The 16035-nt window shown below is 35.9% G+C and overlaps 1 protein-coding gene across 2 annotated transcripts in view; it reads left to right on the forward strand.

Annotated features, from left to right (window-relative positions):
- The window catches only part of LOC106874286 (toll-interacting protein), a 54777-nt gene extending 39825 nt beyond the window's left edge, over positions 1 to 14952 (forward strand). For both annotated transcript variants that reach the window (XM_089339811.1, XM_089339810.1), the window contains exons 6-7: positions 4654 to 4759; positions 13044 to 14952. In XM_089339811.1, the coding sequence (XP_089195937.1) occupies positions 4654 to 4759; positions 13044 to 13249 (312 nt within the window). In that variant the 3' untranslated portion in view covers positions 13250 to 14952. The remainder of the gene's footprint in view (positions 1 to 4653; positions 4760 to 13043) is intronic.
- The last annotated feature ends 1083 nt before the right edge of the window (positions 14953 to 16035 follow it).

Genomic DNA, 16035 nt, shown 5'->3' on the forward strand with positions numbered 1-16035 from the left:
TCTTTAATCGTCAAATAACATCGTTAACTGCTGAGTTTCTTGCATGTTTAACAGACTCTTTTTTTTTATGGCTTTGAACTTATCCGACAAGTTCGTGGTATTTGTTCCGGCTCTTTGCCTTCTTGGTTCCCGTCGTGGCCTCCCTGTTTAACACCTCACCTTGGCTACCTTTAGCAAACATTTGGATCAGATCTTTGGTTTGAAGGTAACCTTTTACCTGCCTTCCTCCCTCCTGCCCCAGGCCTGGCAACATGTCATGGGCACTGCTTTTTCCCCTGACCAAAAAAGAAATAAAAACTAAAAAAATGTCTTTATCCCTTCCCTTTCTCGCTCACGCACGCATTTACAGTCAAGGTGGCAGGCATTAACGCGTTCACTTGTGCAACTAGGTTTGGAATTCGATCCCAGTGTTGGGCAATGTTTGAGTCGACCATCACTTCGTGTGTGAAATTTGGTAGACGGAAACTGTGTGGAAGCCTGTCGAAAGGGCCTTTCCTATTTTGGGTGCGGTCGACTTAATCTGGCACTCTGTTTAACACCAGCACCTGGTCCCTGGGTTCCTTTAGCGGAATTCACTCATGAACATTATGATTTCCTACTCGTTTTGGAAACTTGTTGAAAGGTCCTCTTGGTGTCGTTTCCACAGCCCCAAAAAACAAAACAATGATAGTAAATAATCATCGGCTAACAACAACCAGTTGATCCAAATGACTTCTGCAAATCAAAACGAAAGACGACCTAATCCTTTGATATATAAACATAGAATGACGGATAACAAGGAAGTGTAAGTGATATCATCTAGGATAAAATCAAAGTGGAAAGTATCTGATGCAAGAAAAGGAAATTTAAATGGGATTTTTTTTTTTTTTGCTAAATGAGTTTGATTTCTTTTAATTTATTTTTTAATTCATAAACGGAAACAGTTTGTGATTGTTTATTTTTTTATTGGTACTTCGACAGGAAAGTTGATTTATGAGTCAAATGGTGTGCCTGCGCCCGCTGATAATCTTTGTTGATCGACCCACTTTACTACTTTTCTACAGTAGGCACACGGCCTTGGGAAGAGTGTCGGTTTGAGATGTCAATTCACCCTCTTTATCCATGTTGTGAGGGAAGGTTGTGTGGTCGAACTGGTACTTGTTTTATTGATACCGAAAGAATGAAAGGCAGAGTTGACCTCGGTAGACTTTTTCACCGAACTGAACTACTATATTAACATAAAATTGCGAGTTTCATTTTATCGATGACTCTTAGTCATTGTCAACGAACTTCCGTCTAGTTTGTATTATTTTGTTGTCTGTTTGTAAATCGAAAAACTCGGGGCGGAGGTAAAGATCATGGGAATTTTTTTTTTTGCTTTCATTTTTACAGGAACACACTGTATCGAGGGCGGAGATTCCGAATCTGCAAAAAAAAAAAAAAATCTGCATTTCAAAATTTAAATCCCCACCTAAATTTCTTAAATTTTCACTTTAAAGAAAAAAAGCTTTCTAGGCAAAATACTTAGAAAAATACGGAGATTATGATTCTGAAAAAAAAAAATTGTAAAATTTCAAGTTTTCAGAAAAAAATAAAATAAATAAACACCCCTTCCCGTCCGCCCTATGACAAGAAGTGAAATTAAAATGTTTTCTCTACCAATGTTTCACGCATGCATAGAATTATAGAATAGCAGATGCAAAAAGTATCTACACTGAAAACCTGACATGTTAGAAGCGCGTTTTCAAAAATTTTAATACGAGTTACCAAAGAAGAAAAAAATTTCAAAATTTAAACCCGCCCCAACAAGCTAGAAACAACAGCCAAACCAGGGATCAACTTTCTGAATACGAATTACCAAAAGAGAAAAAAAAAATTTTTATGTCATTTTGTTGTGTGTGTGTGTGTTCAAAAAATTTAATTTTTACATACTTCTCTTAATTCCAAAAGGCCCTTAACCACATGTTCGTCATGAAACATTAGCAAAGAAAACACTTTAATTTCACTTCTTGTCATAAGACGGAGGGGGACAGGGGTTGTTTTTTTTTGTTTGTTTTTGAAAAATTGAAATTTTACAGAATTTTTTTTTTTTTATCAGAATCATTATCTCCGTATTTTTCTGTGTATTTCGCCAAAAAAAAATCTTTAAAAAATAGTGAAAATTTAAGAAATTTAGGTGGGTGATTTAAATTTTGAAATGCAGATTTTTTTTGCAGATTCGGAATCTCCACCCTCGATACAGTGTGTTCCTGTAAAAAAGAAAAGAAAAAAATCTCAAAGGGGGTGCAGTCCATGATCTTTACCTCCGCCAAGCTCGGCAACTGTTTACATATTTTCTGTTTCTCATTTAATTTCACTCTATGTTATGTAATCATTTGACTATGGCAATGGTTGAATATATTCTTAAGTCCACCATTTCGTCAATCGCAACAGCTTCCAAGCTTCACCACTAATTCAGTTCTCAACTAAATTGCAAACTGTTAACAGTTTTAAAGAGGACACCTCCTCAGCTACACTTTGACATAAATAGTTTGAGATTTAGTTCAGTAGAAAAAAAGTGACATCAAAATATCCGTGACCTCAAGAAGGGGGACAGTAAGGCACCTATTCACCTTCAATTAACATAAACTTTTTAATTTTAAAATAAAAGTATACTTTTGGCTTAAATGATAGAAAAATGTATGAGGAATTCAGAGTCGTTAGTCGCATTGAACAAAAATTAGTAGAAGAAAAGTTATGGGATGAAATACCATGAAATTTTGTGTAAGGGAGTAAAGCTTAGCAATAAGAATAAAGAATTTATTGCTAAAATGAATGTTTATGTTCTAAGGCAGCAAGCTGGCAGAAACGTTAGCGTGCCGGGTGAAATGCTTAGCGGTATTTCGCCTGTGTTTATGTTTTGAGTTCAAATTCCGCTGAGGTTGACTTTGCTTTTTATCCATTTCGGATCTATTCAATTTGATGTACAGATTATTTAATTAATTTTTTTTAACTAAACACTTTCAAACTTCCGATACTGGTACAATGTGTCACATACAACAGGGTTTACTCTTAACGTTTTTGACAAAATTTTGTATTTTAGAAGTTATTTCGTCACAAGTTACAGAGTGACAATGGACAAATTCATGTTTGATAAGTGCCAATACACGAAACTCTCATGTTTTGACTTACTCTCTAGCTTCTGCTGATGATATATTTGCATATTATACACTAGCAGTATAGCTCGGCTTTGCCCTGGATTAAGTTGGGATTATTAAACTAATCAAGTTCTTTATTTCAAACCAAACTAAGTAACATCGACATCAAATTTGAGCAGAATCAGTGTCGTGATAGGAGCGCATAGGTTGGGAGTTTGATCGGCAGAGGTGATCAGGTTACACATGCCAGCCCTTTGAAAACACTACTGCCATCATCTAACCCCTCTTTGCTCATGGGTTGGGATCCCTTCCAACAAGGAAAATAGAATGCTCAAAAGGGCTCCCGATTCTCTGTGTCAGAAGCGGATCACAATTAAGATCACAATTAAGTCTTAAGTATATATATATATATATATATATATATATATATATATATGGGCAACACACACGCACGTATGTACACCAATTGCATACTTTTTGTACGCATACATGTTCGTATGTATGTGTGTGTGTGTGTGTGTGTGTTGCCCATATATCTACAAAACACTTTTTTCCTCGATGGAAAAAAAAAACAACTGTCTTAAAACTTGCTCATCACTAGAAGGGGACATAACTCCTGTTGTAAACAATGGTTGATTTCTCCGACTTGAAAATTGTTAAAAGTTATGTTTGAAAATTGATTTTTACAGCTATACGCGGGTGCCTCTGAGAGAAAAAGTTGATGAAAATGCAAGTAGGTTCATGACAAATGTCCTCCTAAAATTGGAGCAATATGTGTGCTAATTTGTGGACGTGCATAAATTACATTCTCGTACACACACACACATCTTGCCTTTTATATATATATATATATATATGGATATATGTGTAAAAAAATCTCATCACGCAATCAAACCAATGAAAGAGCCTCTACCTTGTCGTTTGACATGCTAAAAATAGCAGCCAATGTATCCCCCTACCCAGTATTTTATAAGGTAAAATCCTAAATTATTAATTGATGCATTATTAATTATCTTATAACAGCAATGTCTGGAAAAATCATGGATTACATGGAGAAATGCAAGCATGGAAAGTAATATTCTTAAGATTATAAACCTGGAAAAGTATAGGAAAAGCCTCCAGAGAGACTGCATTAGAGTCTGGCAAATTGTCTATAAAACTAATCGCTTTGGGGATGTGAGATGATTGGTCACTCTATGACTGGATATATATTTAATTGCATGTAAATACATTACTGCTCTATCCTTTAGAATGTGCTTCTGTTACTTATATGTGATCCACTGAAGATATATATAGGTTTGTATGTATGTTTGTATGTATATGTGTGTGTTTAGATCGAAATATAAATGATGAAAGATGGTAGAATAAATTCAATTGATATGTTGTTCCACTGAGTTGTTGTATCTGCTGCCCTGCAGTAGCATCAACTCCTATGAAAGAATATAAAGAATTATACACTTCCTCCTCCTTGACACAGACAGTGACTATGTGTGAACACCATTGATAAATCTCTTCTAATTTCTTCTTCCATTCACAGCCTGTCCAAAACCTTACAATGGGAAGCTTTATTTGTCCCCAACAAACTATGGTAATCCCACAAGTTGTCAGCCCTGGAATGTTTTACGCTCCCATGCAGCCTGTAGGTAAGTACAGAAGCAGTAGTAGTAGAGTCTATTCATTGCCTGCAATTGTTACTCTTGAACTGTTCTTCTATTTTAGCATTCCATCTCTCTACATTTTTGTCTCTCTACACACTAACCTACACAATTCTTCTACAATTTTAGCCCTAGTACTCTAGCAGTAGTTTTTCAAGTTTAGTTCTTCCTTTATCTCTCTCCATCTAGCTTCTGCTTCTTTCTCCTTTCCTCTCATCCTCCCCTTTGCCTCTTTCCCTTACATTAACTTTCCATCACTAACTCCTGCTTTTCCCCTTTGCACTCTTCCATTTTCTCTCTTTCTTTCTCACTTTCTCTCCATTGCTACCTTTCTCCATTGTCATATTCATTCTTACTCTACTCTCCCTTATTTTTCAAGGTATCTTCACTCTCACTCTGTTTTACTTTCTGTCTGTTTCACAAACTAAATATCCTTCATATTGTAAATAAGTACTACGGGGATCAAAATGTTTGTTCTGTGTCTTATGTGTGACTTATTCAAATTTCATTAACCGAGTTTACACCTTTGCACTGATATTAATGATATGAGCAAAGATTTATAGAGTCCCTCTTTTTCTACTTATCTTCAATTCTAGATACCAGAAGAGATTCTCTTTGGCATTAGAGAAACCAAATTTCTCAATTTAATGTTCTCTTTATTATTATTATTTAGCCCACAGTTGCCTTTGATTGAGCAGGCCTATTTATGACAGGAAGTATTCCAACTCTAACCATCCTATATTGTTCATCTTTATAGGATGTCATAAGTCTTCACCCATATTAATTTCAAAATATGTGATTGGTTGGTAGTTGCCTAACTATGAGCAAGGATGAAAGACTAACAAACCAACATGTGTAGCACATGACTATAAAACCCTTTTGTTATCATATATTTGTACCATATCTTTTGTTACCATACCACTGCCCTTCTTTCTGTTAACCCTTCAATACCATGTTCCCACTATAGCAGGAATAACTGAAGTCTCATCTCTGCTGGATTCCTGATTAAGCAGAAATGAACAAGACACATAGAAAAAGAAGATGCAGCCAATTCTGATTATTACTCTTGAGCTGTATATGCAACTGTTTATTTTTTTGCTCGGGAGCCCAAGTGGCAGGTAAAGTTAGACACACGGGAGCTAATTTGGTCACCTAAGTAACAGAAACTATCCACGACCTCAAGAGAGCCTCCTGGGTATTTGAAAGAGTCTAGCTCATGTGTGTCCTTAGTGCTTATTGTTCCTGCACATCTGTCACATACAAAGACGACTTTATCTGTTAATCTACCTGTGATTCTATTATGCCTCTTATATGTCCGTAGCTTACACTGGGTGCAGTGAATGGAATTACTTCTAACTCCTTTTCTGCTATCTTTCTTTATCCTATGGCTGTTTTCTGTCCCCTTTTCCACCCTTTTGCAGTAAGTTGTAGTGCAGTTGAGCACTGTGTAAAATAAGCTCATTATTATTTTAAATACAGTGTCATATCTGCTTCACTGACCATGTACACTCACTTCAGTTCTGTGATTGTGTGAGTGTGTTGTAACAAATATGTTTCTGGACTAACCCTCAGTTTGCTTCTGTTTTTATTTCGTGTTCCAGGCAGGAAACAATTTATACAAGGTCGTAGTCATGGCACCACCTCTCTCAAGAAAAGATTGACTAGTTTTTGTTGTTTAAAACCTAGGTCAGTGTCTCCGATCGAGCAGACCTACTATCAAATTCCTTATCCTGCTCAACATTTTGGTTTTCCGTCAGGTATAGGTCTACATTATACAACTGTGTTCTTCCTTGTTTGTAAGACAGGAGATGTTATTTGAGAGAGATTTAGCTGTTATTTTTTAGCAGTTTGAGTGTATATGTTGTGTGCTCCACCTTGGATCATGACATAAACTAGCCAGATGGATAAGTAAATCTAGCCATACTAGAAGCAGATGGTTTGGGAGGCATGATATCTTAGGCAAATTGTCATTTTCTATAGCCTTGGGTTGATACATCCACTGTTAGAAACTGTGCAGAAACCGATTGGGAGTATTGTAGCTGTAATTAAAATGGTACAGCCTTTTCCTGTACTGTATCATGCCAGATCTTACTTACAATGGTAGGTAATTCAGTTGATTAAACATCTAAATTCTCACCATCACAACACTACTTTGAATTTGTAGGGAGATAACACTGGCAGAAAAAAAATGAAAAAAACGTGAAATTTAATTATATTCCAGGTACTAATTTCAAATGTAGTTTTACCCTATCAGTTTTAGTTAGGAGATAATGACATACCCCTTTATAGGCTGATGTATTCATTCATGTTCTACAATTAAGGACATAAGTTGCACTTTAGATATTGGAGCTTAAGAAGTTAGTCCTGTTTTGGGTATCAGTTTTTCCCTCTTGGCACTAATTAAATAATGATCTGTTATTTCACTAGAAAATTAATTACAGTATTACATGCTATTAAACAACCACATATTACTCTGTATATTATAGCAGAGAAACTTTTGAGTTTTTTTAGAGAGCTTTGTACTAGAATCTGTAGTAATTGTAACTCAAAAATAAACAGATAGATGCAGGTGTGGCTGTGTGGTAAGAAACTTGCTCCCCAACTACATAGTTCCGAGTTCAGTCCCACTACATGGCATCTTGGGAAGCGTCTTCTATTATAACCATTAGGCAACTACGTACCTCCTCTCTAGCAAGACACTTGTTTCTGTCTCACTATAACCTTTCATCACCTGACACAAGACCACCTCCGCCAATGCCCCACCACCACCACCTCTCAAAAGTTCCTTGTCTTGTAAGTTACTTGGTGACTTCTACCTGGCCAGCTCCTGTCAAACCGTCCAACACATACCAGTATGGAAGGCAGATGTTAAACAATGATGATGATATATATACATATATATATATATATATATATATATATATATATATATATATATATATATATATATATATATATATATATATATGAGACAAAGAGAGTGTCTTTGTATCTGTGTTTGTCTTCCACCACTGCTTGACAACTAGTGTTGGTGTGTTTATGTCCCTGTGACTTAGCAGTTCAACCAAAAAGACCAATAGAGAATGAATCAATCCCAGTACCAGGCTTAAAAGGAAATAAGTACTGGGATTGATTCATTCAACTAAAATAAATTCAAGGTGGTGCCCCAGCATGACCACAGTCTAATGACTGAAACAAGTGAAAGATAAAAGATATTAGAAGCTTCTTATATAGAACTTTCTAGAGTGAGATCTACCCATAGTAGAATATGGTTTGAGGTAAAAAATTTATATGTATGGTGATGGGTAGTACATGTGATGTATAGACTGAGATGATGCTCTGGAGAGAATTCCTGTGATGATGGCAGAAAAAGCGTAAATACATTTAACCCTTTCCCAGGTCATATCTCAAATGAAATATATGATATGCTTCAATTAATTTTGGAAAAAAACCCAACAATTTTGAAGGATTTAAAACAAATATTTCAAAGCTATTGCATTATTATTATTATTGAGGTAGTGTAAGATGGTGAGCTGGCAGAATCATTAGCACACCGGGCACAATGTTTAGCAGTATGTTCCGAGTTCAAATCCTGCCAAGATCAACTTTGCTTTTCTTCCTTTTGGGGTTGATGAAATAAGTACCAGTGGAACACTGGGGTTGATGTAGTCGACTAGTCCCCTCCCCCAAATTTCAGGCCTTGTGCCTATAGTAAAAAGGATTATTAAGGCAGTGTGCTGGCAGAATCATTAGCTTATGGAGCAAACCACTTCATGGCATTTCTTCTGACTCTTTATGCTGAGTTCAAATATTGCCAAGGTTAACATTTACCTTTCATTTTCCCAGGGTTGATAAAATAAGAACCACTGGAATACTGGTATCGGTATAATTAACTAAACTCCTTCCTCTAAAATTACTGATCTTATGTCAAAATCTGAAGCAGTTATTAAGCTGGTGTGAAGGATAATTGATTGGTAGAATGATTAGGGCATCAGACAAAATGCCTTGTGGTATTTGGCCTGATCCTTATATTCCCAGTTCAAATTTTATTATGGTCAACTTTGTATTTTGTCAACTCCTGAAAACAAAATTTCGTATTGTAGAACCAGCAGAAGTGGTCTGGTGGTTGTGTGGTAAGAAGCTTCCTTCTTAATCACATGGTTCTGGGTTCAGTCCCACTGTGTGGCACCTTGGGCAAGTCTCTTCTACTATAGCCTTGGGCCGACCAAAGCCTTGTGAGTGGTTTGGTAGATGGAAACCGAAAGAAGACTGTTGTGTGTGTGTGTATATATATATATATATATATATATATATATATATATATATACATACACGAACGAGAGAGAGAGAGTCAATTTGAGGAAGTTAGATCCACATTAGGGATTATATAATCCCAAAGATTCCACTAGTTAATCACTATCATATAATATAAAAGTCACTGTTATATGTTATTGTAGTAATGCCAGTACCACCTGGTGTTAGGAAGGGCATCCAGCTGTAGAAACTCTGCCAAATCAGATTGGAGCCTGGTGTAGCCATCTGGTTTCACCAGTCCTCAGTCAAATCGTCCAACCCATGCTAGCATGGAAAGCGGACGTTAAACGATGATGAAGGAAAGGAAATGGAGAAACAGTGGGTGTATGAATAATTTATTTGTATGATATAAAAATGTTGAAAAGATTTTTCAAAAAACATAACAATGCAAATAAATTAATTATAAGTTGCAAAGCTAAAAAAAAATGCGAAAAAATCTACATATATTGTTTCAGGATTATCTCCTAGTTGAAAAAGAATTCTAAGCATTAAACAATGTTACATGCTTAGAATTCCTTTTCAGCTAGGAGATAGTACTGAAACATGTATGTAGGTTTTTTCGCATTTTTTTTAGCTTTACAACTTATAATTAATTTATTCGTATTGCTTGTTTTTAAAAAACTTTTCAGCATTTTTATATCATACAAATAAATTATTCATACATCCACTTTTTCTCCATTTTCTTTCCCTCGTGACAATGTAACCTTTAATCTGATCAAACTTTCCTTGGCCTGAAGAGTAGCCAGTGGTATACACCTCACTTGGATTTTACTACTTCTGAGGTTCCACTTGCTATGAAACATATGTAGCTTAGATCTTTCCTACTCCATTCCACAACTCGTATATATACATATATATATATATATATATATATATATATATATATATATATATATATATATATATATATATATATATATATATATCAATTTAAATAAGAGCTAAAAGATGATCCATTGTAAAGACTTTTATTTAAATTGATATACATACAAAAACTTACATGTGAGAATTTTGCTACGTTGATAACAAATACAATATTTTTACCAAATTTTGGTATAGATCTATAAATACAAATATATATATATATATATATATATATATATACACATGTATATGTGTTTGTCCCCCACTTTTGCTTGACAATCAATGGTGGTGTGTTTATGTTCCTGTAACTTAGTGGTTTGGCTAAAAAGAATGATAGAATAAGTACTAGGCTTGCAGAGAATAAGTCCTGGGGTCGATTTCTTCAACTAAAAAACCCTTAAAGGTGGTGCTCCAGCATGACCGCAGTCAGATGACTGAAATGTGTAAAAGTATTAAAGAATAAGTACCTCACCAAGGAAACAAAGAAAAAGAAGAGGGGAATTAAGCAACAGAAGATGGTGGGGTGAGGGAGTAATGGGTTGTACACCCCAGAACAAATGACATGTTTAGCTGTGCTTCGCAGACATGATGGCAAAGGCATTGCCGCAAAGAATGGTTTGTGACACTCGCTGCAGCAGCCACCCCACTTCACAGGCCACAGTTACTCTGAATTTGCAGAGGAAATCAGCAATGCGGGTGTCCAAGAACATCTGAGGTCTTGACACTGATTGATAACGGCTGGTCAGGCTCCTGTATTTGTTTATCTTCCTCTCCTCTGTGTTACAGGTGGCAATACTCCGGTTTTGCAGCCGGAGAACATGTCACAATATTTTGACATTATACCTTGTACTGAAATAGACAACAAAGAAAATGACAGACATAATGGTGGAGGGGATGGGATGGGGAACAAACTGACAGTTTTAACAGTCTGACTTTATATCTGTTGTCTTTGACAACCTTGTTACCTAACTTCTAGGTTTTGGGCATTTGTTTATGATAAAATTAGTTTTGACTGAGGGAAAAGGGTGGAGTTTTTATTGAATGAACTTGTATATTTTAATATAATAGAATGAATTATTGTTGTTACTGTAGGAGTAAATTTGTTAACACCCTTATAGCAGTCCACAATTATACTGCCCCACCAGTCTGGGCATTACTTGATTGATTATGTGAATGGCTAGCCTAACCCCTTAACTTCAGATATTTTCAGCATCATAGCAACTATACTTGATTCATCTGTCACTTTCCCCAACTTTAGATGTTTAATGGCCATTTCAACTATATCCATATTTAACTGTCCACTTGAATAATTGGTTACTCTATTGTGTATATTTGGTGTAACTCCTCTTCCTCTCGCACATATTTCTCTGTCTTGTCTCCTCTTATTGCCAATGAAGGTAAGTACACCACTGTCATTCCTGCGCACACTTTACCCCATTGACATTTTGATTCACCCACAAGACTCTTGCTTTATAATCCAGAACTTCTGATCCTCTTATTGCAGAACACTAACAAAATTTCTGCTCTCTGTGAACCAGCTAGCTTCCCTCTCAGCTACATGACGGTGTTCTTTGATGTTCCCTTCCAGTTCTTCCATGCTTATCTTTTAACTGTTAGTGTTCTCTCTAAAGGTACTATTTCACTACTGTAACACCTTGTGGCTTGCACCTTGCTCCAGCCACAGATCCTGTGTACTATTGTAAAAACTACCAATTTGATAAGTGTTATTGGTTTCTGTTCTTTTCTTTCTTATTGTATACATCATCTAGAATAGCCCTGAACAAATATTTAGCAGAAGGATATGAATGTTTCATTTTCCTCACCTTCTTTGTCTCTCATTCTGTCTTCCTCTTATTCTGAAGGCACTAACCTGCAGCCTATATTGGATCGTACATTTTCCATCAGAGAAGTTAGTATTTACAGTCATCTGTCTCTCCTATTGTTCAACACCTGTTTTTCATGCTGGCATGGGTTAGACGATTTGGCAGGATCTGACAAGTCAGAGGGCTACATCAAGGACTATTGTCTACTGTAGCATGGTTTCTATCACTGGATACTCTTCCTATCATCAACCACTTAGTGGGTGCTTTTTACATGACTCTATCACTTGTGAGGTTAGCAAGTAACTTGTAAGACAAGACCCCTCAGCTGAGGAGATGTTAACATATGATAGAGGGACACAAATAGATGTCTTGTAGTGACTACCCCAGCTTGAAAAGGAGAGATGGTGAAGAGGTGTCAGGGCATACTCTCAAGTTACAGGAAGGTGAACATAAGTGGTCCAGGGATTGGACAGGGTAAAGGGGCAGGTAAGTTCTCAAGAGTGTAAATGGAGGACAGCAGATGGATAGAGATGGAGGTAGAGGTAAATGCAGGTGGAGGCAATAGGAGGCAGTACAGGTGATGTGGATAGTAGACAGTGTGCAAGAGATGCACTGTGCCTAGGGGGAGGTCAGTGGTATATTGAGGTGGAAATAGTGGGAGCTGCTATTGAGAGGGTGTATTGGGGAAAAGTGGAAGTGAAAGGGATATTCAGCAGAAAACAAAACAGTTAGGGAAGATTCTGATCTGTCTAGTTATCTATACATTTGGACAGTTATTGGTATACAAATATATTTACATAAGTTGTTAGAAAATTGGTTTCAAATTTTGGTACCAGGCCAGCAATTTTGGGACAGGGTTAAGTCAATTGTTACTAGTATTTGGACAAAATGCTGCTAAGCATTTTACCTGGTGTGCTAATAATTCTGCCTGCTCACTACCTTAGGTAACATAATATTACAAGATATGAATCTTTACAGCTGTTTCAGTGCATCCTGTAAATTATAGATATTATTGCACATGTTATGTGATTAAGTGTAAGAAAACCATAAAAAGTGACATCAGTACACATGAGCCATGATGCCTGAGTATCTATCTGCATCTGTACTGATTAGAAGTTTGATTTTAATAATCAGGCCTGTTCATTCTTGCATGCACACACACACACACCCTCTTCCTTATTTCTTGGTACACAGTGAGATAGCGTTTTTGTTTTTTAAATTAATTTGTAGGTAATTGGTTGTTTTACTAACTTTTCCTGTCTCTATTGCAGTTGGTGGCACTCCAGTGTATCAAACGACCCAGCTGCCTCCAGCCCCTGTACAACAAGCTCCAGCATACACAGAATCTGATGTTCAACAAATGAAGGATATGTTCCCAGGAATTGAAACCAATGTCATTCAGTCAGTTTTCATTGCGCAACGAGGCAACAAAAATGCAGTGATTAATTCACTGCTCTCAATGAGTTCAGAACAATAATCTAGTTGTTCGTCTCTTCACTAGTAAACAAAACGAAACGAAAAAAAGAAAACAAACTAACAAAATAAAACGGGGGCTGAATACCAGTATTAGATTAAAACAGTGTAAACAAACTAAACAGAAATATATATAAAAAGAAATTGAACTCTTCCGCTACCCTTCCCGACCCCACCCCACTCAATGAGGACCGTCTTGACATTGTTCTTCTTGCAGAGACTAATCCCATGATCCCTATAATCCCTACACACTCCCCTATGCTGGTAATATGATTGGGGGACCAGTTCTTGAGCACAGCTTTCACTGCTGTTACACCGTTCATTGATCATGCATAATTGCTTCTTGCCCTTTGTGTATTTTTTAAATATCTTCTGCAAACACTGCATAAGGAATAAGGGGAGGAGGACACCCTTCACTATGGAATAGTTTATATTTTTTTTTTTAATATTTATGTTCCATTTCTTTATTTCAAGAGTAATTAGTTAATTTTTCACCTGTAGCTATTACCATACCTTTATCCTTTCATTGTTCAGTTTAGATATATGGGTCTTTTTTGTCTTTTTCAGATTAATCTTTTATTCTGTTTAGTTAAAGATGTATCATAAAGCTGGGGCCCAAATTTTAGTTTTTTTCCCCCCCTATTCTTTTTTCTATTTCCTACTTCTCCCTTTTATCTATTCCTTTGTCTGTGGTTTGCAGACCAGTAAAAATTTAAATAGCATTAATTAGTCAATTTATTAACTAACAAAAAAAAGTTTTTTTGTTTCTTTTTTTTTTTTTCTCCTTTTTTTTTTTTTTATAACCTGGTCACTGACACATTGCAACTGCTTGTGTAAAACTTGCTTGCTGTAAATTTATTGTTTGGTAAACATTTCAATTATTCTGCAATTTTGGGTTTTTTTCTTTAACTTGTAATTGTCAATCACTCCATTTTGTTAATGCTTGCACTATGTTTTCTCTCTGAATGTTTTCTTAATGTTAAAGTGATAATCTTAATTTAGCAGTATGTACTAGTTTCCTTTGCTTATATAATAATGTATTCCACCCCACCCCCTTCTAGGCAGGATTTAGCTGAAAATTCAGGGGCTAGCTTTCTATATTGTAGGTCTATAGGAAATTACATTTATCTTCTTATCAATAAGACAGGATTTGCTCTTTTGTCTAGGAAACAAGGGGGAAAAAGACCTTGGCACAAGACTGCCTGTTTTTGAGCAATAAGGTTTTATTTAATGCAAGAAAGACAAAAAAGAAAGAAAAACTTTCTGACCCACCCCCATTGAATATTAAATACATTGACAAGGCTAATTTCTGTATGAAAATCACTGAGCCAAGATCTCAGTGTTTTGTTTGTTATTTATGTGATAGTAGCTTATGGCTGAGATATATCAAACATCTTTCACTCTTTACATGTTGGACTCCAGTCACTGTGCTGTTGGCCCTTGAGCAAGGCTCTTAACTCTAAGCCATGCAACCTTTTAAGCAAATAATGTAAGAAAATGATTATATATAAACCTTATTGTCTCAAGTCTTGCCAAGAATAAAAGAAGACAGAACTAGGTATACAAAACACTGACCACCGTCATCTTTCTACATGAACTTCCAAATCATTGCTAATTATTATTAATAGTTAGGGCAGTGAAGAAGGTTACTAGTTCAAACTGCTTCCTTTATGTTGTTGTGTACATAAAGTGTGATTTATTAAACTCGATTGTCTTCAGTGTTTTTCTGTCTTGATCTTTCTTTGATCTTTTTATAAATAATTATGACAATAAATGGTAATTTCGTTAAGGACTGTTTCAAATGTGATATATGCATCCATGTATTTATATAATAATAAATGCAAAATTCTGTCCATCCATATGAGACCCTTTATATTAGTCTACATTTCCTCTACATAGACATATTTTTGGAATCAGGATGATCCCGGGGTTGAAAATTTGCCCTTCATTTGGTTCTTGAACATCCAGCATTAAAATTTTAAAAGAACTCCCAAAATTTGTGAACTTACAAATTTTTCATTTAAACGGAGTTTAAAGTAATTCCATATTGGTAGGGTAGCAATACATGCTTTATTATTATTGCTCTCATTAGTTTTGGGCCACAGGTCCAGTTAGCCCTCTACAGGAGCTAGCTTAAAAGTCCGCATGGAATGTGGCTTTTAAGTTGGTATTTAAGCTACTTTTAAAAAAGAGGAATAAATAATAAGTTTGCAAGGTCCTTCCAGATGAATGTAGGTGATGTATAGTTTGATCAAAATGAATTTAATGTGTGTATTGAGGATGCAGGACATGAGATATACAGGCATTGTAGATGTGGTGTATCTTGCTAGACTGCAATACCAACACAGACCATGTGGGATGCATGTGAAAGACCATGAGAGATTGATCACTAAGTATTTGTAGCAACAATGATTGGTTTTAACTGTGTGTTAATGTTGAGGAAGGAAAATGTTTCCTTGGTATATATATTTGTTATTGAGACTATGAGGGGTGCTGAAAAGCTCCTGGCTTCAGGCTTTCAGATCAGTTAATTATAATTTTATTCAACATATTCCCCTCTCAGATTTGCACACTTATTGCAATGGTCCTTCAGTTTTTCTAAGCCCTGTAAAAGAACTTGGAAGGTTACGCCTCCAACTAGGCCTTTTGCGATACCCTTAAAGCCAGGAACTTTTCAGTATCCTCTCGTAAATTATCATTTTGGGAGATAAGAAATATTAGAGTTGTTGGCAAGAGTGTGAAGTAGATGGAATCAGAACAGATGCCTAATGTCGTATTTTTATCTGTATG

Source organism: Octopus bimaculoides, chromosome 22 (assembly GCF_046866305.1).
Source record: "Octopus bimaculoides isolate indiv1 chromosome 22, ASM4686630v1, whole genome shotgun sequence".
In the NCBI taxonomy this organism is placed as follows: Eukaryota; Metazoa; Mollusca; class Cephalopoda; order Octopoda; family Octopodidae; genus Octopus; species Octopus bimaculoides.